At 43.2% G+C, this 25,251-nt stretch overlaps 2 protein-coding genes across 2 annotated transcripts; one reads left to right on the top strand and one right to left on the bottom strand.

Moving 5' to 3' along the window:
• Nucleotides 1-225: 225 nt before the first annotated feature.
• Nucleotides 226-8,679, bottom strand: qrfprb (pyroglutamylated RFamide peptide receptor b; the record flags this gene model as incomplete). The annotated part of the gene is made up of 6 exons (XM_083635756.1): nt 226-614; nt 771-868; nt 1,144-1,379; nt 3,042-3,103; nt 5,959-6,117; nt 8,310-8,679. 6 exons carry the CDS (start codon nt 8,677-8,679, stop codon nt 226-228), a joined length of 1,314 nt encoding a protein of 437 aa, XP_083491882.1.
• Nucleotides 8,680-14,513: 5,834 nt separating this feature from the next.
• Nucleotides 14,514-24,255, top strand: tbata (thymus, brain and testes associated; the record flags this gene model as incomplete). The annotated part of the gene is made up of 9 exons (XM_083635755.1): nt 14,514-14,610; nt 16,615-16,785; nt 16,884-16,972; nt 17,835-17,984; nt 18,231-18,312; nt 19,997-20,116; nt 22,544-22,613; nt 23,868-23,993; nt 24,081-24,255. 9 exons carry the CDS (start codon nt 14,514-14,516, stop codon nt 24,253-24,255), a joined length of 1,080 nt encoding a protein of 359 aa, XP_083491881.1.
• Nucleotides 24,256-25,251: the final 996 nt, after the last annotated feature.

Genomic DNA, 25,251 nt, shown 5'->3' with positions numbered 1-25,251 from the left:
TTCAGAGTGCAACCGCCTATTTTGGGGATTTCTTTCATTCTCCAGAAACAAACTGATGTTTCTTCTGCCACTGAGGAGATCTGTTTTCATCCTGGTTGACTTTCAAGTCCCTGAACCACGACCCTTACACAGACTTGAAATCATATTTGAAAGTTGCGTTGATCGGCAACATACAGAAGGTCACAGTGCAATAGATAAACATCTAAACTATCAACTGGGTCCTTCTTATTTCATTAAAGAGGAGCTGCTTTCAGGGACCTCCGTTTGGACGGTGAAGATCTTGTCCCCCGCCGCCTCGAGAGAGCTCTGTCCCTGTGATGTGACCGAAGGGCCTTTCTCTGCTGCGCTTTGCTTCGCGGCGTCGCCGCCTTCACTCGTCTCCAGGAAGGCTTGCCTGTTCAGGGGTATGCTCACCTTTGGTGCCTCCGTGGCGCCGCCCTGCTGGTTGGGTTTCTTGACACAGCGCGAGACGGTGGAGACACAGCTGCGCTTGAAGTTCTCGTTCATGAACGCGTAGACGATGGGATTGTTGAAGCTGTTGAAGAACCCGATGGCCTGAACAATGGCGATGATCATGTGGAGCGTGACCTCGTCGTACTTCTTTTCCAGGTCATCTGCGCATTAAACACAGATAAGAGGGTCAAAACGTTCCAAAAACTCACAATATCCGCTCAATATTCACTAGACTAGGCTAGAAATAGCTGCTATTCCCATTTCACGTTAACACTCGGTTGTCTCCATAACCCTTTTATACATGCAGCAATACTTACTGTACTCAAAAAGCATGTGCACTGTGTGGAATGGAGCCCAGCAGACAGTGAACAGCAGCACGACAGTGATCATCATTTTCACAGCTCTTTTCTTTTTCCTGTAAACAGAAAAATAGTCTCATGTAGAGAGAGAAATGGGTGGCAGAGGGCACTCCATAGGGCACTCCATAGGGCACTCCATTTGAGAAGCCACAGACATTCCCCAAACATTCGTGTCCTAAGGTCTCAGCTTCTTCTCATATCTCATTCCTGCCAGCATGACACAGTGCTGATCAAAGGAACACGTTTTGATCAAAGGCGTCACATGATTTCTGGGAGAGGTGTGTAGGACAAGAAAAGCACAGCTGCGACCGCTTTGCTCTTGAGATCATACCTTGAGATCTTATTGATCTCCCTGTGGTTCATGGTATTGAGGACAGAGGAGTCGCCCACCCTCTTGTGGATCCACAACTTGATGGCGATGCGCGTGTAGAGGAACAGCATGGCGGCCAGCGGGAGCAGGAAAAGGGCCACCATGATGAAGGTGGTGTACACCTGCCGATGGCTCGGAGAGCGCCAGCTCTCCTGACAGCACACGTGGTAGTGATCGTACACGAAGTCGTACTTCACCTGAGAGAACAAGAAAAGCTTGTACTCTGTGCCTGGAGGAACCATTCACACCAATAGCTCTGATTGACAAGGGTGCCATTTTTGTGAGGTTACTGCATATGACACAATTGTTTTCATTACTGCTACTTCTGCATATCCATGACTCATGGATTCATCATGTAAACTGGTCCAGATATACTGTAAGGCTATACAGCTAAATGTAGGTCCAGATTTAGTGTGGCGCTTGTAGGGGAGACTGGGGCACGTTGTCACACATTTTAGTCATTGGTATATTTCCCAGCAGTGCCTTACTACTGAGATAAAATATTTGTTTTCTAGCTAGTTAAAGTTCCAAAATAATATTTATTCAGGAAAAGATTAATGTAAAGCTATTTATAATCAAATGTGCCCCAACCAGGCATTCCTGTCAAAGCTCTTTTCCCTGAGCACGTAGCTTTTATGTCGCAATGTATAATTATTTATATTCCCTTATACGTTTTTGTTTGTTTGTTTGTTTGTTTGTTTTTGTTGTTATTTTTAAGAAAAACACTAAGATTTTCATTATTTACTTTAAAGCATCAAAATTGTTGTTGTGTTCAAGTGTTTTGACTGCCGTACTCAACAAGACACATAAGCCCTTATTAAGAAAGTAAACACTTTTGGCTGGATTTTGGCTCTAAAATAAATAAATAAAAGAAATAAAACCACTGTGACATGTGACAACTGGCCCGGATCTCCCCTATATCAAGAGTGTGATTTGCTTCCAGCTCAAAACAACTTTGACAGTTTAAAGAATCTCTTGTAATCTCATGAATGTCAAGTTTCTTACTGTGTGCAGTGTGCTACTTACTGTGTGCAGTGTGCTACTTACTGTGTGCAGTATGCTACTTACTGTGTGCAGTGTGCTACTTACTGTGTGCAGTGTGTTACTTACTGTGTGCAGTGTGTTACTTACTGTGTGCAGTGTGCTACTTACTGTGTGCAGTGTGCTACTTACTGTGTGCAGTATGCTACTTACTGTGTGCAGTGTGCTACTTCTGTGTGCAGTGTGCTACTTACTGTGTGCAGTGTGCTACTTACTGTGTGCAGTGTGTTACTTACTGTGTGCAGTGTGCTACTTCTGTGTGCAGTGTGCTACTTACTGTGTGCAGTGTGCTACTTACTGTGTGCAGTGTGCTACTTCTGTGTGCAGTGTGCTACTTACTGTGTGCAGTGTGCTACTTACTGTGTGCAGTGTGTTACTTACTGTGTGCAGTGTGCTACTTCTGTGTGCAGTGTGCTACTTACTGTGTGCAGTGTGCTACTTCTGTGTGCAGTGTGCTACTTACTGTGTGCAGTGTGCTACTTACTGTGTGCAGTGTGTTACTTACTGTGTGCAGTGTGCTACTTCTGTGTGCAGTGTGCTACTTACTGTGTGCAGTGTGCTACTTCTGTGTGCAGTGTGTTACTTACTGTGTGCAGTGTGCTACTTCTGTGTGCAGTGTGCTACTTACTGTGTGCAGGTGTGCTACTTACTGTGTGCAGTGTGCTACTTACTGTGTGCAGTGTGCTACTTACTGTGTGCAGTGTGTTACTTACTGTGTGCAGTGTGTTACTTACTGTGTGCAGTGTGCTACTTACTGTGTGCAGTGTGCTACTTACTGTGTGCAGTATGCTACTTACTGTGTGCAGTGTGCTACTTACTTGTAGTTGTTGCACAAACAGCATCGGTGATCCCACCATCACTGAGGCAATCCACACAAGCCCTACACAGTGTACAGTAGAGAGAGGTTTACTACCCAGTGTAGAGAGAGGTTTACTACACAGTGTAGAGAGAGGTTTACTACACAGTGTAGAGAGAGGTTTACTACACAGTGTAGAGAGAGGTTTACTACACAGTGTAGAGAGAGGTTTACTACACAGTGTAGAGAGGTTTACTACACAGTGTAGAGAGAGGTTTACTACACAGTGTAGAGAGAGGTTTACTACACAGTGTAGAGAGGTTTACTACACAGTGTAGAGAGAGGTTTACTACACAGTGTAGAGAGGTTTACTACACAGTGTAGAGAGAGGTTTACTACACAGTGTAGAGAGAGGTTTACTACACAGTGTAGAGAGGTTTACTACACAGTGTAGAGAGAGGTTTACTACACAGTGTAGAGAGAGGTTTACTACACAGTGTAGAGAGAGGTTTACTACACAGTGTAGAGAGAGGTTTACTACACAGTGTAGAGAGAGGTTTACTACACAGTGTAGAGAGAGGTTTACTACACAGTGTAGAGAGAGGCTTACTACACAGTGTAGAGAGGTTTACTACACAGTGTAGAGAGAGGTTTACTACACAGTGTAGAGAGGTTTACTACACAGTGTAGAGAGGTTTACTACACAGTGTAGAGAGAGGTTTACTACACAGTGTAGAGAGGTTTACTACACAGTGTAGAGAGGTTTACTACACAGTGTAGAGAGGTTTACTACACAGTGTAGAGAGAGGTTTACTACACAGTGTAGAGAGGTTTACTACACAGTGTAGAGAGAGGTTTACTACACAGTGTAGAGAGGTTTACTACACAGTGTAGAGAGGTTTACTACACAGTGTAGAGAGGTTTACTACACAGTGTAGAGAGGTTTACTACACAGTGTAGAGAGGTTTACTACACAGTGTAGAGAGAGGTTTACTACACAGTGTAGAGAGGTTTACTACACAGTGTAGAGAGAGGTTTACTACACAGTGTAGAGAGGTTTACTACACAGTGTAGAGAGAGGTTTACTACACAGTGTAGAGAGAGGTTTACTACACAGTGTAGAGAGGTTTACTACACAGTGTAGAGAGGTTTACTACACAGTGTAGAGAGGTTTACTACACAGTGTAGAGAGAGGTTTACTACACAGTGTAGAGAGAGGTTTACTACACAGTGTAGAGAGGTTTACTACACAGTGTAGAGAGAGGTTTACTACACAGTGTAGAGAGGTTTACTACACAGTGTAGAGAGAGGTTTACTACACAGTGTAGAGAGAGGTTTACTACACAGTGTAGAGAGAGGTTTACTACACAGTGTAGAGAGAGGTTTACTACACAGTGTAGAGAGAGGTTTACTACACAGTGTAGAGAGAGGTTTACTACAGTGTAGAGAGAGAGGTTTACTACACAGTGTAGAGAGAGGTTTACTACACAGTGTAGAGAGGTTTACTACACAGTGTAGAGAGAGGTTTACTACACAGTGTAGAGAGAGGTTTACTACACAGTGTAGAGAGGTTTACTACACAGTGTAGAGAGGTTTACTACACAGTGTAGAGAGAGAGGTTTACTACACAGTGTAGAGAGAGGTTTACTACACAGTGTAGAGAGAGGTTTACTACACAGTGTAGAGAGAGGCTTACTGCACAGACATAATCACACGACAACATGCTATCTAAACCCTTTGATCTTAAATGTATCATTGCTTTACATATCTTGAAATAATGGTTAATCATGATCAGAGATGATAATGATAGCATTATTCAAATTACAGACTGTAAATTGTATTTAATAAACCATTCAACTGATATTGTTGGTTAGTGAACAGCCCGATGCAATAGCAGTTGAAAGCAATCACATTACTGAACAGAATTTGGTTAATCCTCCTACTGTACGGTGGTTACACGACCAATTACTTTTGTAGGAAACTCAGCATTCATCTGTAGCAGATTGCTTTTAGAAAGGAACATATAACATCCTTGCTCGCTGTTGTTGCAATTTGAGTACAATCTGAGTTGAAGTATCTATAGACTGTATGAGTGTTTCTCTCAGCATGGCTGAGTATGTAGGCTACTGTATGCTTATTTTAACAAAGCCCTGATTCAAAATCACACTTCATCACAGTTGCTGGAACAACAATTGATTGCCTTGCACCTTGCAGCAGCTATTGAGTTGATTATTCATTTTCCCATTTCACCTCTACTTATGGTACATGGACTCCCTGGACAGTGTTCTGGACAGTGCTATGGTACATGGACTCCCTGGACAGTGTTCCATGGCACAGACCTCACTTCTTAGTTGATTACTTCTTGAGTCATGCTGTGTTATGACCAAGGACATGCTAAGCAGCCGCTTTCCCCTAACAACTATCGCAGCAGCTGCACAATTCCAATGTTCTGTTCGCTCATAATTCATTATTCTTTGATGGAATGACTGCTGCTACAGTCTTAATGAAAGCATGTGTTGTGTCCGCACGTCTTCAGCATCCTGTTGCACTAAACTCTGATTATACTCCAAGGAGATCAAGTTTACCCACTTCATTAGAGATACCTTCATTGCTTTTGGCAATTTTTCATTCAAATATCACTTGTTACTAACCTCATCACTTACTTTACCCAATTAAAAAATAAATAAAATAAAATAAATCAAAGCTTACAAATCTCCATTTTAGACAAAGGAACATTTTGAGCGTAGTCAAAAGCTTGATTAGAATGTTTTTCTTTTCATTCTTTGTTTTGTTTTTTTGTTTTGGGGGGGGGGGGGGGGGGGGGGGGGGGGTGAGAGCTGCTTTTTCCAAATGCTTTTTCATACCCGTCAGTGTTGCTTTGACGAGGCTCACATCCAAACACAGATCTATAATGAGCCATTTGTGCAAACATACAATACCTAGCATCTTGTATGCTCTTTTAGATGTGTATTGTCTCCTCATTTCCAGTGGGTTGACGATGCCCTGGTATCTCTCAATGGCGATGCAGGTCATTGTGAGGATTCCTGTCACTATGGCTGTGGTCTGCACAAAAGGAACTGTCTTGCAAACCAGAACCCCTATAAAGAAGAACACAGGGGTGCAACAAAGGCAAACTCAATTGAAGCCATGATGTGCAGGTGTTTAAGTAGCCTATTATGGGAAACTACTCATTTCTGTTTCAAGTTTGATATGCCTATAATCAGGGGTGGTTCTAGGCCTTTTTTGGGTGGGCTTTAGCCCACCCAAAAATAGTCTCAGCCCACCCAAAAAAATAGAAGCAATTTTTTTTTTCTCCAAATCCAATTAAAGTACATTTTCTCAGATTTATTGGTGTCTTTCTAGTCACACAATTTAATAGTCAGTGTTTCCCATACACTGATCTATTTGTGGTGGTACACCCTACATAGATTTTGACCCCCACAAATACTGCCACATATTAATTTCAACTAGTTGACTGCAAACTCCTGCTTTAGTGCTTACAGTATATTATTATCTTGTCGGAATATTATTCCAGCCAATAAGTTAGGAAGTTCCCTTTTGATTTAATTTTACTTTTGTTTTGCCTACAAAGCAAAATGTTACTTTACTTGAAACTCCCCTGAAGTGATTTTGGTATTATTTATGCAAGCATAATTCTACCATATAGTAACCTGTATGCAGAATATATATAGTATATATAGGGAAACAATTATTTTTTCATCGCTGTAAAACCACAGAATGGTAAAGAAGATATTGATGTGTGTAGTTCTTCATAGATCTAGTCTCTTCATTTTGATCTCAAAGTGCGCCAGTTTGATCCATTTTTACTTGAAACTGTACAAAATAAATTCTTCCGGGGGGGCATGCCCCCGGACCCCCCTAGGGGTTCAGCGGTCCATGACCTTTGGGTGGGGTGAGCCCACCCAAAGCTCTGATGCTAAAATCGCCCCTGCCTATAATCATCCTTATTCACTGTTATCATCTGAGGTGTAGGCCTAAATGAAATAAAATAAACATATACTTAAAGGGACAGCTCACCCTACAATACAAAATACAGATTTTTTCCTCTCACCTATAGTGCTATTTATCAATCTGAGCCAAGACTTTGTTGTGAGCAGTTTCATGTAGGAAGTATTTTCTTTTGTAGGAACTAGCTAGCAGCTAGCGGGGGTAGTTTGGTCAAAAGAAAATAGTTCCTACATGAAACTGCTCATAACAAGGTCTGTGGATTATCTTGAGTAACCGGGTCATGATTTCTGGAAAGAGACATTGCTATTGAGTTTTTCAAATGTATTTCTTTGGCACTTTGAGCAGCACAAGCCGAGTGCCATTCAGTTCCATTGTATTGGAGAGAAGGCAGAAACTCTGCGACCGATATCTCCAAAACTCAGGCAACTATCCCAAAATGATATAGATGGATACATCGCACTACAGGTGAGAGGAAAAATCTGTATTTTGGATTTTAGGGTGAGCTGTCCCTTTAAACCCAGTCATTTAGGATTTCTGCAGGAAATGCCTGCATGGCAAATGAAGATTGTTAGCCACTGAGGTAGAAGAAATTATGCAATATGCTTTATTTCCCTATAGTTTTTGTTCAATACAGTCTTATAGAAATAGACTGAATAGATAATGAATCCACCCACCCTTCACACATAATTAATGGTGCCTGTCTTCTAATAAGAGCAGATGCTTTGCACTGACCACCTGTTGCTACCCAGTGACACTTTAAACACCAATTAACTCATTACAACTGATAGAAGATGAATGATGTCATTCAACCCTTGCAGGCCAATATTGACTATTATATAATGACTCATTAAAACATGCACATCTTTTAGGAATTCAGAGGTCGGCTAAAGCAGGGTTTAACTTGCGCCGCTTACAATCTACATGCATTTTAGACAGTTGACACAGAAAAGAAATGTGCTCTGAAAAATGTTTAAACAATCTGATGTTAAATACGTAGCCTACTATCATTCAATAAAGTGTGATCTTGTGCATTCATCTTGACTAATGAGCAGCACCACAAACACAGTAGCCTATTCTGCTGACTGGGTAGTATAATACAATTGCCAGCAGATCTGAGCTGGTAAAAATATATATTCTCACAGGGACTTTAGTGTGAATGAAAGTGGCATTTGTGATATTGGCGTTTTATGCATATTCTTATCTCCTATAAATCCTAATCGAATTATCGAATGCATAAACTGCACTATCTTGTTGGATATAGATGTAGGCTACATACTCCTTTTTCATGAGAGAACTAGTCATTGGTGTTCACCGCTCTCACCTCCAAGCCATTCGGACGAGATGTTCTGCAGCAGGGTGAACGGTACGCAGAAGAAAGTGATGAGCAGGTCGCTGACCGCCAGAGAGCAGATGAAAACGTTGGTCGCCGTCTGCATGGCGCGCTTCTTCACCACTATGTAGACCACCAAACTATTCCCAACGAGCGCCAGGACGAAGATAACCGCGTACATGATCACGAAGGTGGTCTTGGCGCCGTGGGGCAACTCGGGGATGTAGACGAGCGGCTTGATGTTGTACGAGTCTATGAACTCCTGGCGGCTGAGGTTGTATAGCTGGAGCAACTCTTGCAGCACTTCAGGGGTGATCTTGGTGGACCCTTGCCCCGATTCCGTCGAGGTCGAGGTAGCCATTGTGTCTGTTAAGTGTCTTCCCGAACCCTTTGCATGAGCCTTGTTGTTGGTGGAAGTCGACTGTACGTGCGTGGCACTGGCAGATGATGAGACACCTTCTCTCCAGAATCCACAAGTGCGTCTGATGCGCTCCTGCATCCAACAGCAGGGGAAAATGAAAGCGCTGTGTGTGTGTGTGTGTGTGTGTGTGTGTGTGTGTGTGTGTGTGTGTGTGTGTGCGTGTGTGCGTGCGTGCGTGCGTGCGTGCGTGTGTCCGTCCATTGATCTCCCGTGATTCTGAAGGGGTGGCATGTCCAGTGTTCTTCTGTCACGGTCGGTCACGGATACTGATCAGTGACCACTATTAGAGATCGGGGGCAAATAAAATGGCAATTGTATCAATGTTTGTTTTTGATGCCATTTTAGCCTACTCAAAAACTATTTGGATAGGCCTACTTTTTTTTAATGTAGCCTGTAGGCTATAACTTGTATCTATCTGTGTACTTGTTAACATCAAATGTTTTTTTACAAGCAATGTTGACACAATATTGATTGAAACACTAGAGAAGTCAAATAGCATATTAGCTAGTCTGCCCCCACTGCAGGGGTAATGTAAGAATGTTTATGTAATACCTTCATAAACAACAAGGACCACAATAAACTCCCAAAAATTTAGATATATTTAAAACAATTTAATATCATTGAACAATTAATTTAAGTTGAATTAAAACTATAATTCATCAATTGTTCAAATATAAAAATATTTATTTATTACAATTTCAATTTTCAATTTTCACCACAGAGCACTACAGAGGTTCAGGATTCTGTCTCATTATGACATCATCTCTTTAAACACAACAAGAAAATTACCTCCATATGTTGAAAGTTGAAAACAACCCTCGTGTCAACAAGTCGCGTGATCTTTTGACCCTCTAACATCCTGTGGAGAGCTGTGAGCTTCTCAGCTTACTATCAATAAAAATCATACTATCACACAGTAAAACTACAAGTCCACTAATATTCCTATATTATTAGCATGCATTTTATTTCCTATAGTAATACCATAGGACAGTGGTTCTCAACCTATATACTTTCATATATGTTTTAAATAAATGCCAGAAGGCCACCAGACATAGTGAGTTACTGGTCACCAGTAACTCACTATGTCTGGTGGCCTTCTGGCATTTAACCCACAGACACACTGCAGGGAAATTATAGGAATAAGTGCTTGCTAATTAGGGGATTGCTGATTGTTATTTAATGGGGGTTTAGTGGTTAGCAGTGGCGGACTGCATAATCGGGCACGTCGGGCAAATGCCCGGTGGCCTGGCCTGGCCTGGCCTGCAAAAAAAAAAAAAAAAAAAAAAATTTGCAGGCCAGGCCAGGCCACTCACTGAACAGCAGGCCAGGCGCCGCCTACTGGTTTACTAGTGGTTTTATTACTTTATTCAGGTTTAAAGTGGGTGCATCTCATTGTAAAATTGGACTTGGCCCAAATTGGGCTTCAAACGGCCCAAATTGGGCTTCAAACGGCCCAAATCGGGCTTCAAACGGCCCAAATCTGGCTTTAAACGACCCAAATCTGGCTTCAAACGGAGAGCAGCACACAACACTGACCCAGACAGACCCAGGCAGCAGGACAGGGTTGGCAAACGCAAGCCAGAATATCCGATGCCCACCAGCAGCAAATCGAGATCAGCAAGAAGCTGCAACCAGCAGCGCACGCAGGGGCCAGCGCTGCTGGTTGCAGCTAAAAATATTATTCTGCCAAACAAAATTCCCTGGCCTTCACTGTTTTATTGAAGGAAATTATTTTTGAGGTGTGACTACATCAGAAAATTAGCTTCAGAGTCAGTGATGTGTTTGAAATGTTTAATTTCACAAAAGGGCCATTATCTCAGCTTCTAGAAAAAAACTGCTCTTTTTTGTTAAATCAAGCTATCTTCTCCGGCTGATAACTAAAGAACGGAAAATGATATCAATAAACCTGTTTTTGCTGATGATAGAAAAGAGTCTCATCGTTCTTTTTGCGTGTTCATTGTTTACATAGTAATATCACACAATATTCTGTGGGCCTCGAGAAATCACTGAAAAAAGCTCTGAAACTCTGGCACTGGGAGCGTCCGTTCTCCAAAAGTGGCTGGCACTCAATGAGTTAAGGTCCAGTCTGAAACGGCACATCACTAGGACGTCCATAACAGCATTCCTTCTGTAGGAGGACAGCTACTCTGATAAGGGCCGACACCCACGCACTTAAAGGTGACCTAGATTGCACCAAAATAACTAGGTGGACCACTCTCCTCTGTATTATTCCTGGTGCCGGTGCTCAAAAGGTTCCTCCTTCGACATCCTTTGACAGCTGCATAAAAACAGTCAGTCCGTAATGAAATTTCTATTTCTGTTAGTTTATATGATGACACTATCTCTAAACACCAGTTTATAAAGCTAAGCACCCATAGTTTATAAAGCTAACTTTTAATATTTTATTTGTATAGAATGTTTATTACTGTATGTTTCATATTTAAATGAACATTTAACATCAAATTAATTAATCACTTCATGTTTTTAGATGCCTCATGAATCTAGAAAGTAAGTCACTTGCATACAGTCATTCATTCACTTCACTCACTCACTCACTCACTCACTCATTCACTCGCTCACTCTCTGACTGTTACCCTATCTAACCCCTAGTGGCTGTAAGGAGGCATTGCAGTGTTTACAGAGAACACACTGAACCAGTAACATTCACTCACCTCTTTGCAATAATGCTTACAGTAACTGTGTTCGGTTAAGGATTAATTGAGGGTTAATTGATTCTTGTGTCCTTGTTAATTGGTCTGTTACTTAATCAACCATAATGAATCACTTAACTAGTCTATACTTTACAGAAGAGGATTAGGGCCACATGTACGAAATGTATTTGAGCTCTGAGATTAGCTCTCATCAATAGTTTTTTTTAATATTAAAAGTTATATTTTTGGGTGGGAACATTGCCTTGCTATCATAGTAAATTCCCTCGGTGGGGAAATACTTTGAGTGGATCACTCCTAAAGCTTACAAAAGGCAGTTTCTAAAGCTTTATAATACTGAAACATGGGGCCACGATGCTATAAATTCAGTATATACAGTAAGCTATATAAAGGGATTATCTACTCTACTGTATTCCTACAGCTATAGGTGCATATATTTGAGCTAGTGACTCAATTAAAACCATATGACATAGAGTCTAGACTGTCTAGGCCCCAAGGCTATTATTTTCATCTAGCCTACTTTTCATCTTCCACTATTTGCATTAAACCCAGATGTCTCAAACAGAAAGCTATTAGCACTTCCAATGACATTCAACCTTTGTTCATCTGCTTAGATTTTATATTAGACATTATAGAAATATATGTCACAACACAATTATTGGGCTGTTTTTCTACCCATGCAATTATCCACACTTATCCCATCAAAAGAGTGAAAGGAGAATCTTGCACAGCTCAGTCACCCATTCTCTTTACTGGAGGAAGGGGAGGGGGGGTACATGCCATACTGGACTTTCTCTGATATAAAAAAATATATATATAAAATAATTAATGACTTTTCCCAATGTGAATGATGCCCCAGAAAGTGGCTGAAAGCAGGCTGGGGAAGAGAGCCATACATGTACATGTGCACAGAGAGATCTTTCCAATTACATTCTAAAATGTATATCACTGCAGGTTTAAGATGTGGTGAGCACATTGACTAATCAGGGGTGAGCACAGACAAGCTGGGCCAACTTTGCTGACTGTGAATGTGAACATTATTGCTGAGGTTAATCCCTGACCCCATACAAAAGAGTGCTTATCTAGAGAGACTAGAAATCTTTCGCGCAGTGCACACTCGATTTCTAGGGTGGAGACTCTGGGGATGATGCGCCATGGGCGCACTTTTTGGCGGGGTTGTGACTAAAGTCATGTCAACTCATGCCAACTCTGTCAGGGATTCATTCCAGACCCTGAAAAGTGTTTTGGCAAATTTTGGAGGCGATTGGAGCAACCTTGCAACTCCAGACAGACAGCTCTCTGGACAGACAGACAGCTCTCTGGACAGACAGACAGGACAGCTCTCTGGACAGACAGACAAACAGACAGCTCTCTAAACAGACAGCTCTCTGGACAGACAGACAAACAGACAGCTCTCTGGACAGACAGACAAACAGACAGCTCTCTGGACAGACAGACAAACAGACAGCTCTCTGGACAAACAGACAGCTCTCTGGACAGACAGACAGCTCTCTGGACAAACAGAGAGACAGCTCTCTGGACAAACAGAGAGACAGCTCTCTGGACAGACAGACAAACAGACAGCTCTCTGGACAGACAGACAAACAGACAGCTCTCTGGACAAACAGACAGCTCTCTGGACAAACAGACAGCTCTCTGGACAAACAGACAGCTCTCTGGACAGACAGACAGCTCTCTGGACAAACAGAGAGACAGCTCTCTGGACAAACAGAGACAGCTCTCTGGACAAACAGAGAGACAGCTCTCTGGACAGACAGGCAGCTCTAGGCAAACAGAGAGACAGCTCTCTGGACAAACAGACAGCTCTCTGGACAAACAGACAGCTCTCTGCACAAACAGACAGCTCTCTGGACAAACAGACAGCTCTCTGGACAAACAGACAGCTCTCTGCACAAACAGACAGCTCTCTGGACAGAGACAGCTCTCTGGACAAACAGACAGCTCTCTGCACAAACAGACAGCTCTCTGGACAAACAGACAGCTCTCTGGACAGAGACAGCTCTCTGGACAAACAGACAGCTCTCTGCACAAACAGACAGCTCTCTGGACAAACAGAGAGACAGCTCTCTGGACAAACAGACAGCTCTCTGGACAAACAGAGAGACAGCTCTCTGGACAAACAGACAGCTCTCTGGACAAACAGAGAGACAGCTCTCTGGACAAACAGACAGCTCTCTGGACAGACAGACAGCTCTCTGGACAAACTGACAGACAGCTCTTCAATTATAATAGTAGTAGGACTTTGAAGGACACCTCAATATGTACTGTAGGATTCAGCACGATTTATCTGCATCCAGTGTCTCATTATATTGATAGAACTGACATTCTGACATGCCAGGTTCTTCCATTACATTCAGATCACAAGTATAATGCAAGCTGTACTAGGTCATGTAAATGCCATGTGTGCAGTAAATGCATTTTAATGCCATTTAGTCATTCTGTTTTCTCTTTGACACTTCTTGGTTTAATGCAGGTATGGCAGATAAGAAGTAGGCTATAAAACAGACTAGGCTTGGGTGCGAGACAGTCAGAGTCTAGACTATAAAACAGACTAGGCTTGGGTGCGAGACAGTCAGAGTCTAGACTATTCTTTCTTGTTGAGTTCAGGTTTCTTAGCAACAAAGCAAACACTGAGCTTTAAGCACTGAAGGATTTGAGCAGGCGGCTGTTTACGGAGGTACAGTGGTTCTTTCATGGTTTTCTTTATCTCTGGAATTGGTTTCTTTGGAGATTTTTTTTACCAACAGAACATCAAACCTCACTCTCTTATGTATTTGAAATGGTTGTTTGCATGCTTGCAAGTCTCAACAGTATAGGCAAGGCTACTACTTGTTGATTCTGTAATTTCAGATGTCCAATTGGAGCAGCCTGGAATAGGAAATATAAAATATATTTCTATCACATCACAAGAAGGAGTCTGATTTGTTTCCAACGTTTCATCTTCAGAAAGAACAGACAGTAGAGTTCTCATGCCCTGATATGTCGACGGCACTCAATCCAGACTCCCAGATGAGAGAGGAGGACGCAGGAGCGAGAGGCCTCAATTATGTTAATCAAATGGCATTTAGCACTGAATGGACCAAGATGGTGCCTAAAAGCAGTCCACGCTTTGGTGCCTTGAGTCACCACTCTTTCTTCTCCCGGCACAACCCTCATCCACACCGAGTGACACATATCCAAGGTGAGCAGGCCAGAGAGGAATATGTACGTATAGTCTGTCTACAGTCAAGCAGTAACAAATCATGTGATATAGATGTGATTGGCGAAAGAAAATTAAATTTCCATCACCGCAGGCTATAGAGGAAATAAAGTAGAATATTGAACTAACGCCTACTATTCTTTTTTATTACAATAGCTTCAAATGCCCTCTGTCAGATATCAGCCAGCAGGGTTCTTGTTCCCATAACTTCTGTCATGAGTTAAATGATGACCCTGTGCCAATATTAATACGGGACTCTGCAGGGAAAAAGTTGCTTTGCATCACAGATTGTTACTACGGTAGTTTTTTTGCTCAGTTTGGTATCCTCCTTGGCATTACAGTAGATAGTGCAATTAGTATTTAGTAACACAGAAATAACCGTCACCCAATGCTCTGGCCTAGAGACGCCCCAATAATAGTCGAGGAGATTGACTTTGAATTAATTTAACACAAAAGATTTTGCATTTAAATTGACTTTCGGGGAAAAAAAAAATGATAAAGTTTAAATTAAATATTAACCAATTGATTTTGAATTGTTCAATGTTGTTTGAATTACATATGCGGGTATTCTTTTTCTTTCTTTAATTTTTTTTATTATGTGGGCTATATGGATAATATTTATCTCCATGTTGCCCAATCAATCAGTGAAATTTGCTCACTCTAACAACATTTTGAGAAGCATCCATTTCATCATATGGGTGAAGTTGCACACAGGAAAGCAGTTTTAAAGCCTGTGTCATGGTCGCATGTGATCAGTTGCCAGGAGATTATTACACCAAATTCCTCTGAATATGTAGATGAAACAGCGTTTCAGCTGAGAAACAGCGTGAGCAGCTGTGTGGCTTCATCAAAGACTTGAGTGTGGCCTTGGCATGTGACCATGAGCAGGGGCTTTGCACGCTTACCTCTCCATGCTGGCATTATTTCTTCGGGCCTCGTCTTTGATACTCCCACACTTCTGCATCACTTTGTGTGAGAGGAACTTTCAAATCCTTACGAGAGGAACTTTCATAATTATGAGAGGAACTTTCATATCCTTATGAGAGGAACTTTCATATCCTGAGAGGAACTTTCATATCCTTATGAGAGGAACTTTCGTAATTATGAGAGGAACTTTCATATGCTGAGAGGAACTTTCGTAATTATGAGAGGAACCTTCATATCCTTATGAGAGGAACTTTCGTAATTATGAGAGGAACCTTCATATCCTTATGAGAGGAACTTTCGTAATTATGAGAGGAACTTTCATATCCTGAGAGGAACTTTCATATCCTTATGAGAGGAACTTTCGTAATTATGAGAGGAACTTTCATATCCTTATGCGAGGAACTTTCGTAATTATGAGAGGGACCTTCATATCCTTATGAGAGGAACTTTCATATCCTTATGAGAGGAACTTTCATATCCTGAGAGGAACTTTCATATCCTTATGAGAGGAACTTTCGTAAATTATGAGAGGAACTTTCATATCCTTATGAGAGGAACTTTCGTAATTATGAGAGGAACTTTCATATCCTGAGAGGAACTTTCATATCCTTATGAGAGGAACTTTAGTAATTATGAGAGGAACTTTCATATCCTGAGAGGAACTTTCATATCCTTATGAGAGGAACTTTCATATCCTTATGAGAGGAACCTTCATATCCTTATGAGAGGAACTTTTGTAATTATGAGAGGAACCTTCATATCCTTATGAGAGGAACTTTCATATCCTGAGAGGAACTTTCATATCCTGAGAGGAACTTTCATATCCTTATGAGAGGAACTTTCATATCCTTATGAGAGGAACTTTCATATCCTTATGAGAGGAACCTTCATATCCTTATGAGAGGAACTTTTGTAATTATGAGAGGAACCTTCATATCCTTATGAGAGGAACTTTTATATCCTGAGAGGAACTTTCATATCCTTATGAGAGGAACTTTCATATCCTTATGAGAGGAACTTTCATATCCTTAGCACAGTAGGATTTCCTTCTACCCACAGGACTGAATGGGAGGCCGGTGTGCATGGTGAATGATGATTGGTCGGTCACCACATCGTTATTTCCTCATCCCCTTATTAAGAGCCAGGGATTCAGGGCAGCAACTGGGGCACCTTTTGCCCTTCCGACTGGTGCAAATGTGTACGGGGTCGATAGCATCCAAAACAGATCAGGTGCAGTATGTTCAAACACACGTGATTTCTTGACATGAAATAATCCCATTGAGTTTCAGAAAAGCAATGACAATGATTTTTCCCTTTGTATTTGACAGCACTTTTATCAGAAGCCTGGAGGGAGGAGCTTAAAGAATTAGCTGCAAAAGTCCATTTGTCCTCTCAAGCAAAAAAGGACAAACAAGAAGTATGTGGACTGCTGTAATTGCGTGTCTCGGTGGTGTCTAAGGTTACTCTAACGTGTGTTATTCACAGTAAAGTCGGCTTCACAAAGGGACATTCATGGGTTTGACCCAGTTATATTCTTTCTCCCCTAACGCTAAAATATGAAACTTTTCTTTTAAGCAACAATAAATGCCTAAAAATTGGGTGAAATTGGGTTCTCAATGATGTTTGGGATATTTTGATGGTGGCCAGATGCATTCTAGCTACTATTATCAACTGTAACAAAAACAACAAAAACTATAAAGAGCGACGTGCCAACATCTGACAAAACCTGACAAAACATGGGTGAACAGATTGCCATGGCTTCTTGTGTTGCAGACTGCTGCGTGTTCACTGTCTGCTTCTTCAGCTTTGTGTTATCCCTCAGATGCTACACGCTGTTTCTTCCATTGTTTGAAGACTCCTCGTTAAGATGAGTGACAAGTGCTGGACTGTGAACTTGACCAACTGAGGGGGAGGAGGGCGGGACTAACATTATAGCCTGTGTAACGGCGTTGTGTAGGTGGTAGGCTACTTGCAGCAACCCATGTTAAGGGCTTGCCCAGGGGTGGATTCGAACTGCCGACCTTCGGCTTGAGGGGCGGACACGCTAACCACTGCACCAATTCACTTCGGTTACACCTGCGCTACACTTTGTGCCTCAAGCTGAAAAGTTGCATAATTGTAGCTTCATCTCTTTGGAATTGAAGTGCAGATGGCCACAGTGTATCACAATACTTATTGATAGGCTATATACTTATTGATACTTACTGATATATACTTACTGATTTCAAAACGTTATGTCGGGACATAAATGATTTTCAAACACTGTGTATGTTGTCCAGCACCAATCAGAAGAAGGATCTGGCCGCAGAAAGACCCAGTACTCCGCTCAGACCGGGCGGCTCATCCCTCCATCTACCCAGGCTTACCAGCGCAGATCCTATTCTCACCGCGTGGCTTATCCTCAACCTTTCTATGACCAAGAGCTCATGGTGATGTACTGCTGTCCTCTTCCTCCTCCACTCTTCTGTTATTCCATCTCTGTTGAAGGGAACTCATTTTCCATATTATTTATGTTGAAAGGCATATCAAAATATCCCAGAGAAAGAGACAACTAGTGAGTTCATTTGAATAAAGTGGCAGTTTTTGCATTTGCATTCTTGGCATTTAGAAGAATTTCACAAATAATATGTCATCTTCATGCCGGGTGGTTTGCTGCTCCTGTTCTTCTCTTGCAGGTGTTGGAGCTGCTTTGTCAGATCCTGCAGACAGATTCCTTATCTCTGGTCCAGCAGTGGCTTCTGCTATCAGGCCAAAGAGGTCCAAGTCACCTTACACACATTCCACATAGTGTTAATCCACATAGTGTTAGGCCTTTGTGCACCAAGACACCATCACCAAGACTAATGTGCATTTTAACATCAATAAGTCATTACGAGCGTGAAACATACTATGGACGTTTTTTGGTTGTTTTTTTTGGCCTCTTTATTCAAATAGAAATGCATTATGCAATAGAGCCTCATTTGAAAATGCATTTTGCATTTGGCAATGAAATATGCAAATGGGAAATGCAATCGTCAATTCAGTTTGATTAAAATGAAAGCTCAATCAATTGCATTGCACATGGCTGTGCATTTACATGTACTTGTCACCAAGCTCTTTTAGTGTAAAAAATAACGCTTTAGAATACAGCCCATAATTACAGGGTAAGTACAGGGTAATTGCAGGGTAATACAATCTGAATTTATGGAATAATGGGGTAACAAATCAATGAGTTATAAAGAACTTGTCAGGACGGCATGGTGTCTCAGTGCTAATGCACTGTTGCCTCACAGCAAGAAGGTCCCGGGTTCGAACCCCGGTCCGTCCCAAGTCCTTTCTGTGTGGAGTTTGCATGTTCTCCCCGTGTTCATGTGGGTTTTCTCCAGGTGCTCCGGTTTCCTCCCACCATCAAAGACATGTATGTTAGGGTTAAGACTCCTGTCAGTGCCCCTGACCAAGGCAATGGCGAACGAATTGGAGTTGGTCCCCGGGCGCTGCATTGCAGCTGCCTACTGCTCTAAGTTCTAGGAAGGTTCCTTCCTAGTAGAGGATGGGTCAAATGCAGAGGATGAATTTCCCCATGGGGATAAATAAAGGATAACTTAACTTATACTGTACCTATTGTTGTAACTACCGGGTACTTATTCTGTGGTTACAGGGTACATATTATACAGTCACTCACACACACACACACACGCACGCACGCACGCACGCACGCACGCACGCACGCACGCACGCACGCACGCACGCACGCACACACACACACACACACACACACACACACACACACACACACACACAGACAGACAGACAGACACACACACACACACACACACACACACACACACACACACACACACACACACACACACAAATACACAGAATCACATACACAGACAAACAGCGACACAGAGACACATACTGTACACTCACATGTATACACACACATAGACACCCCCCCCTCCCCACACACACACACACACACACACACACACACACACACACACACACACACACACACACACACAAGGTGACAAGTAAATGCAGACTGCCACGTCCAAATTGCACAATGCATTGCCAGTTGGATAAATAGGCCAGAAAACCTTGGCAATGTGAAATGCAAGTGATTGAACTAATTGAGGATTGCATTATCCCTTTGCATAGTTAATTGCCAATTACAAAATGCATTTTCAAATTGCATGACCAAAGTGCACATTGAACTGCCATTTGCAAAATACATTGCCATTTGAATAGAGAGGCCAAAAAACGTTCATATTAAACAACTGAGACCATTGCCAATAAGATTGTTAGCCTACACTTCATTTTACGGTGTGTGTGTGCCACCAGGGCGGATTCTCAGGGAAAACGGCTAGATTGCTTCCCAGCTTTCCTAAACTAGTCACAATGCATCTGAGCACTGACTGATCTCTCACAAAAACAAACATAGCAATCTTCTCCACAGAGAAGGACCTGGTGATGGGGATGATCCAGCAGGCTTTGGAGGGTAGTGATAGCTCAGGCCATCAGCAGAGCTTTGGGCAGGTCCAGGCTATTCACACCTGTGGCTCCCTGCCTGTACAAGGTCCTTCATTCGGCCAGTCATGGAGAAAGCCTCGGAGAACAAGGTCAGGGTGGTCTTCTATCTCTGGAATGTCCATCGAATCTGCATGTGTGGAGCGTAGAAGTCACTAGTTTCGATGGCCAGCCTCCTCTCCCTTCCGTCCGAGGAGTCTGGCGCCGCAGGTCTCCATAACTGGGATAAACCCTCCCCTCCTCTACTCTGCTCTCCCATTGGAGCGACTGTTTCAGTGGCAGCCGGATGTCCGCTCCCGGCTTATTACAAGCTCTGTCATTGGCTCCGACCAATCAGAGCAGCTTCCGCTCCCTCCTCCCTGTGTGTCGCTGTAAATAGTGCCCTGCCGCCGCAGTTAAAACAACAACGCTAACTAGCTAGTAAGCTAACAGCAGAAACCTACACGCTAGCTCGTTGCTACACGCTGAAAACGGCAAGTTGGATTGTTTGAAACTATTTTCCAAGGGCACTGCCGCTAAGCGCCGCCCATCGTAATCCCACTATGGAGACCTGTGGCCAGGGGCGGACTGGGATCATAATTCAGGCCGGGCATTAGATACCAAGCAGGCCAGGCCGATATGGGCCGACGCGCGTGCCGGCGTCTGAAGGGCGGCGGCGAAAAATTTGGGGCGTTTGAAGCTCAATTTGGGCCGTTTGAAGCCCAATTTGGGCCGTTTGAAGCCAGATTTGGGCCGTTTGAAGCCCAATTTGGGTAGTTTAAAGCCAGATTTGGGCCGTTTGAAGCCCGATTTGGGCCGTTTGAAGCCCAATTTGGGCCAAGTCCAATTTTACAATGAGATTCACCCTCTTTAAACCTGAATAAAGTAATAAAACCACTAGTAAACCAGTAGGCGGCGCCTGGCCTGCTGTTCAGTGAGTGGCCTGGCCTGGCCTGCAATTCTTTTTTTTTTTTTTTTTTTTTTTGGCAGGCCAGGCCAGGCCAGGCCACCGGGCATTTGCCCGACGTGCCCGATTATGCAGTCCGCCCCTGCCTGTGGCGCCAGACTCCTCGGACGGAAGGGAGAGGAGGCTGGCCAGCGAGACTAAGAAGTCACATATACTGTTTGTTTGCTTCCTTCCATAGCTCATACCAAATGCAGCGATCTTCCAGTGACGACAAACCAGGTAACCAAAGGATATATTGATTTTCCCGTTGTTACGGCATGGCTTTGAAAGTGTTACGACATGGCTTTGAAAGTATTTCTCTGGTCTATTATCAAACTACTCTGCCTTCGCATTAGTCTAGCGGTAACATTCATTTACCACACTCAAAGACCGGCCACCGCAAACTGAAATATACAGTTGTTTGGGTTGAGGTTAGCATTGGCATCTCTGGCTTGTATTGACCTCTGTGCTGACCCTCGGTGCCTCCCAGCCAGCCCCATCTCTGCGGGTCTCAGACCCCCTTCTCACCAAACGCAAGCATAGGCGATAAACTCGCATGTCCTCGCACTCGCCCTGTCAAGCCCTGCCCCGCTGCTGCAGCTTGGTTGGCTGCCTTGCTGTATTTCCGTCTTCAATTGGTCTATTTGGGTTTTGGCCCCTCCTCTCTTCTTGTCGCCTGCGATGTCCTGATGCCAGGTATCCCAGCATGCTTTGCAAGCTGGTGAGCGACAAGATGGCAGCGAGGGAAGGAGGGGCATTTCGAAATCGACCAATTGAAGACAGAAATGCAACAAGGCAGCCAACCACGCTGTAGCAGCGGGGCAGGGCTGACTGGGCGAGTGCGAGTACATGCGAGTTTATCGCGGGCGGTGTGTAGGGCCCGTCAGACCCCCTACACACCGAATGCGATCAACTCGCACTCGCCCTCTCAAGCCCTGCCCCGCTGCTGCAGCTTGGTTGGCTGCCTTGCTGTATTTCCGTCTTCAATTGGTCTATTTAGATTTTGGCCCCTCCTCTTGTCTTGTCGTTTGCGATGTCCCAAGGTGATGAGCGACGGGTGGCAGCGACGAGAGGAGGGGCCATTTTGAAATTGACCAATTGAAGACGGAAATACAGCAAGCCAGCCAACCACGCTGTAGCAGCGGGGCAGGGCTGACTGAGCGATAGGGAGTATATCGAGTATATCGCCCACATCACTTGCCCCGTGCTGCAACTTGGTTGGCTGCCTATTGTATTGTATTGTATTGTATTGTATTGTACTGTACTATTTTTATTTATAGCCAAATATTGCAAAGTATGCCTAAGGGTTTCATAAAATGAAATAAAAGACCAAAACATTGCTCATAAAACAAAAATAATAAAATGTATATACTATCTGCTCACATGAATGTGGTGAATTAACCGCAACACAGCAAACTGCATCTTATTTGGACTGAGCTTTGGTAGCCAGAATACTACCTGAGCAGAGCATCACTTTACATTAAATGTATGGCATGACCGACAACTCAATTGTCTTTTCTGTGCATCTCTAACCTGGGCGCTCTCTTGCAGAGAGGATTGGAGATGCTGAGGTCCTTGAAGTCCACGGAGCTCAGCATCATCGTCAAGATGATCCACTCCAGCATGCTGATAGTATATAGAGCTCTCTTACCATCAATGGCCGTATTCACCTTTTCTTACAAGGAATGATTACAAGGACAATAGGCGTTGATAGGTTCCCATATTATCAGTGTGTTTTAAATAGCGACTAGCCTGCGCTTGTATTCGGAAAAATAATGTACTTTCTTAGGTTTTATTTAGAATCCTTTATTTGTAGACGTTTATTAAGACAAGCCAAGGGAATGGGATGATTTGGCCACTGTATGAATTATTCTCACATAAGAGCCGTCTGAAACATCATGATTATGTTTTGAAACCAAGAAAAGCACGCAGTGCAACTGTTGTTTGCAAGTGTATATAAAAGCGAAACCTTATCACAGATATGTTTTTGATTGAACATTCAACACCTGAGTTTTGGTGTCTGCAAAAACGAACGTGTTTTTGTGTGTGTGTGTGTGTGTGTGTGTGTGTGTGTGTGTGTGTGTGTGTGTGTGTGTGTGTGTGTGTGTGTGTGTGCACTTCAACAAAATGTGAAATCATTAAAAGTGGTTTGACTTTCAGGCTTTTGGATTATATTTGGATTTTGTGCTCTGACAGTTCTGTGGATAAACTTACATTCAGTTCATTTAGTTCATGATGTTTAGAAAACCAACAATCCAAGTAAAGATTGAAAGGCCTCTGATGAAAGGATTCCAGATCTGTAAGACCCAGACTCATTGTGTTGGAAGGCTGTCTGAAAGCTTTGAGGTTGTTGCTTCAATCTGGCATACAACTCAACATCTCAAGGAAACATTGAAAAGCTCTGACGAAAAGGTTTCTAAACTAAACCTGTAAGGCCCAGTGGCTCACAGTGTTGCAAGCCTATACCCTGAAAGTTTTTAGGTTGTGGGTTCGAGCCTGAGTCAGTCACTGAGTTTTGAGGTCAGACAGTCAGAGAAAATGCCTCAGAGCCTCAGAGAAAAGCTGCGAGTGTGAATTGGGACCCCTGGTGGTGTGATGGAGTCACAGACTCCTTCATTGTCTCATCTGAGAATGTGTGGACCCTGGTTCCATTCCCTCTCCACTCATAAGACTTTAGCTCGTATGCAATTCAGATGTGTTTACAAGAAGAAGCGATGATGGACACCTGTCTGACCAGATACTATGATTTGCAAGTTAACCAGCTGGAATGATCTAAACACAAATCTAAAGACAAATTTGTCTATTGGTTGAATTCTGTTGAGGCAGTCAAGACTTGTGTTTCAAAACAAAATTAGCTATTGGGTCCTCTTGCTAGCTTCCTGTGCAACGTGACCAAGAAAAGAAGGAACCACAGTCGTGCCAAGAAGGGCCGTGGCCATGTGAGGTCCATCCGCTGCACCAACGGTGTCCGTTGTGTCCCCAAGGACAAGGCCATCAAGAAGTTCGTCATCAAAGACCATTGTTGAGGCAGCAGCCTTGAGGGACATAACGGAGGCCAGTGTCTTTGATTCGTACGTTTTGTCCAAAGTCTATACGTGAAGCTGCACTACTGTGACAGCTGTGCCATCCACAGTAAGGTGGTGAGCAACCGCTCCTGTGAGGCCAGGAAAGACCGCACCCCACCACCCAGATTTAGGACCAGTGGTGGTGGTGCACCTGGACCTCCGGGCAAAGCCCATGTGAAGCAGATTTTGAAGATGTAAAGCAGGTTTTGAAGATGTAAAGCAGGTTCTGAAGATGCTGTACACCTGAAGAATAAACCCCAACGGTTCTGTTGTCCATGAGCTGAGGGCTGCCAGAGGATCAGTTATCTCAAAGCCCTGCATACTTATTCCTTGTTTTTATTCCAGTGTGAATGTGGAGAATTTCAAGAATGTTAGATAATAATTAGTAAGTCAATTGCAATAAATTAAAAAAAAAGTTTGCTGATGTGCAGTGTTTTGCTGGATTACCCTGGTGGAGAAGTCGAGATGTTGGTGATGATTATGTCCAACAAGGGTTGTAGTAGCCTAGTAAATAAGCGGCTGTGCAGGTGCTTGAGGGTGAGTGTGAACGTGCTGGAGCCGTGAGCCTGGTCAGCAGGTGAAGTTCAGCATTGACGTCAGCATCTTTTCTCACAAGGACCCCTGTTGGCTGAGTGTGATAAGATCCAGCTGCCTCCTGGGGAGGGGAGGGGCGGGGGAAGGGGGGGAGGGGGGGGGGGGGTCACTGCACCCTCTGCCAGATAAATGAGTTCAGACATGTGACAGCAGCATTAGAAACTGCATCGTTTAGAAATGGAATTGACTGTAATGACATGTATAAATGGTATGAATGGTTGTATGTATGTTTATTGTTGATCTGTGTTTGCCTAATTGAGTGGCACTCCATGTACAGTATGCTGAAGGTACAGAGAATGCATGTTTGGGATCAATACCACACAGCCATATGGTAATTCAATTGTTTTATGATCCCTATATGAATGATTTAAAATCAATTAAAAACAAATGTGTTCCTCATCGGCCCAGGGGAGCCATGACATGCGTATTGAATCCAGTCTTAGCTCATGTTATTGGAAATGCCGGTGGACTAAACTGTGGTAAATGTTGGAGCTGCAGGTGCCGGTGTACAGCACTTGAGAAATGTGTCTGACATTCATTATCATGGAAGACCTTTAAGAGGTACTGTATTGGCATCATTACAACGCAGCGTGCGTGGGG

The sequence above is a fragment of the Poromitra crassiceps genome (genome assembly GCF_964638095.1).
Source record: "Poromitra crassiceps genome assembly, chromosome: 4".
Classification (NCBI taxonomy): Eukaryota; Metazoa; Chordata; class Actinopteri; order Beryciformes; family Melamphaidae; genus Poromitra; species Poromitra crassiceps.
Note: the sequence above shows the minus strand (reverse complement) of the source record. Positions and strands in the feature narration are given on the sequence as shown.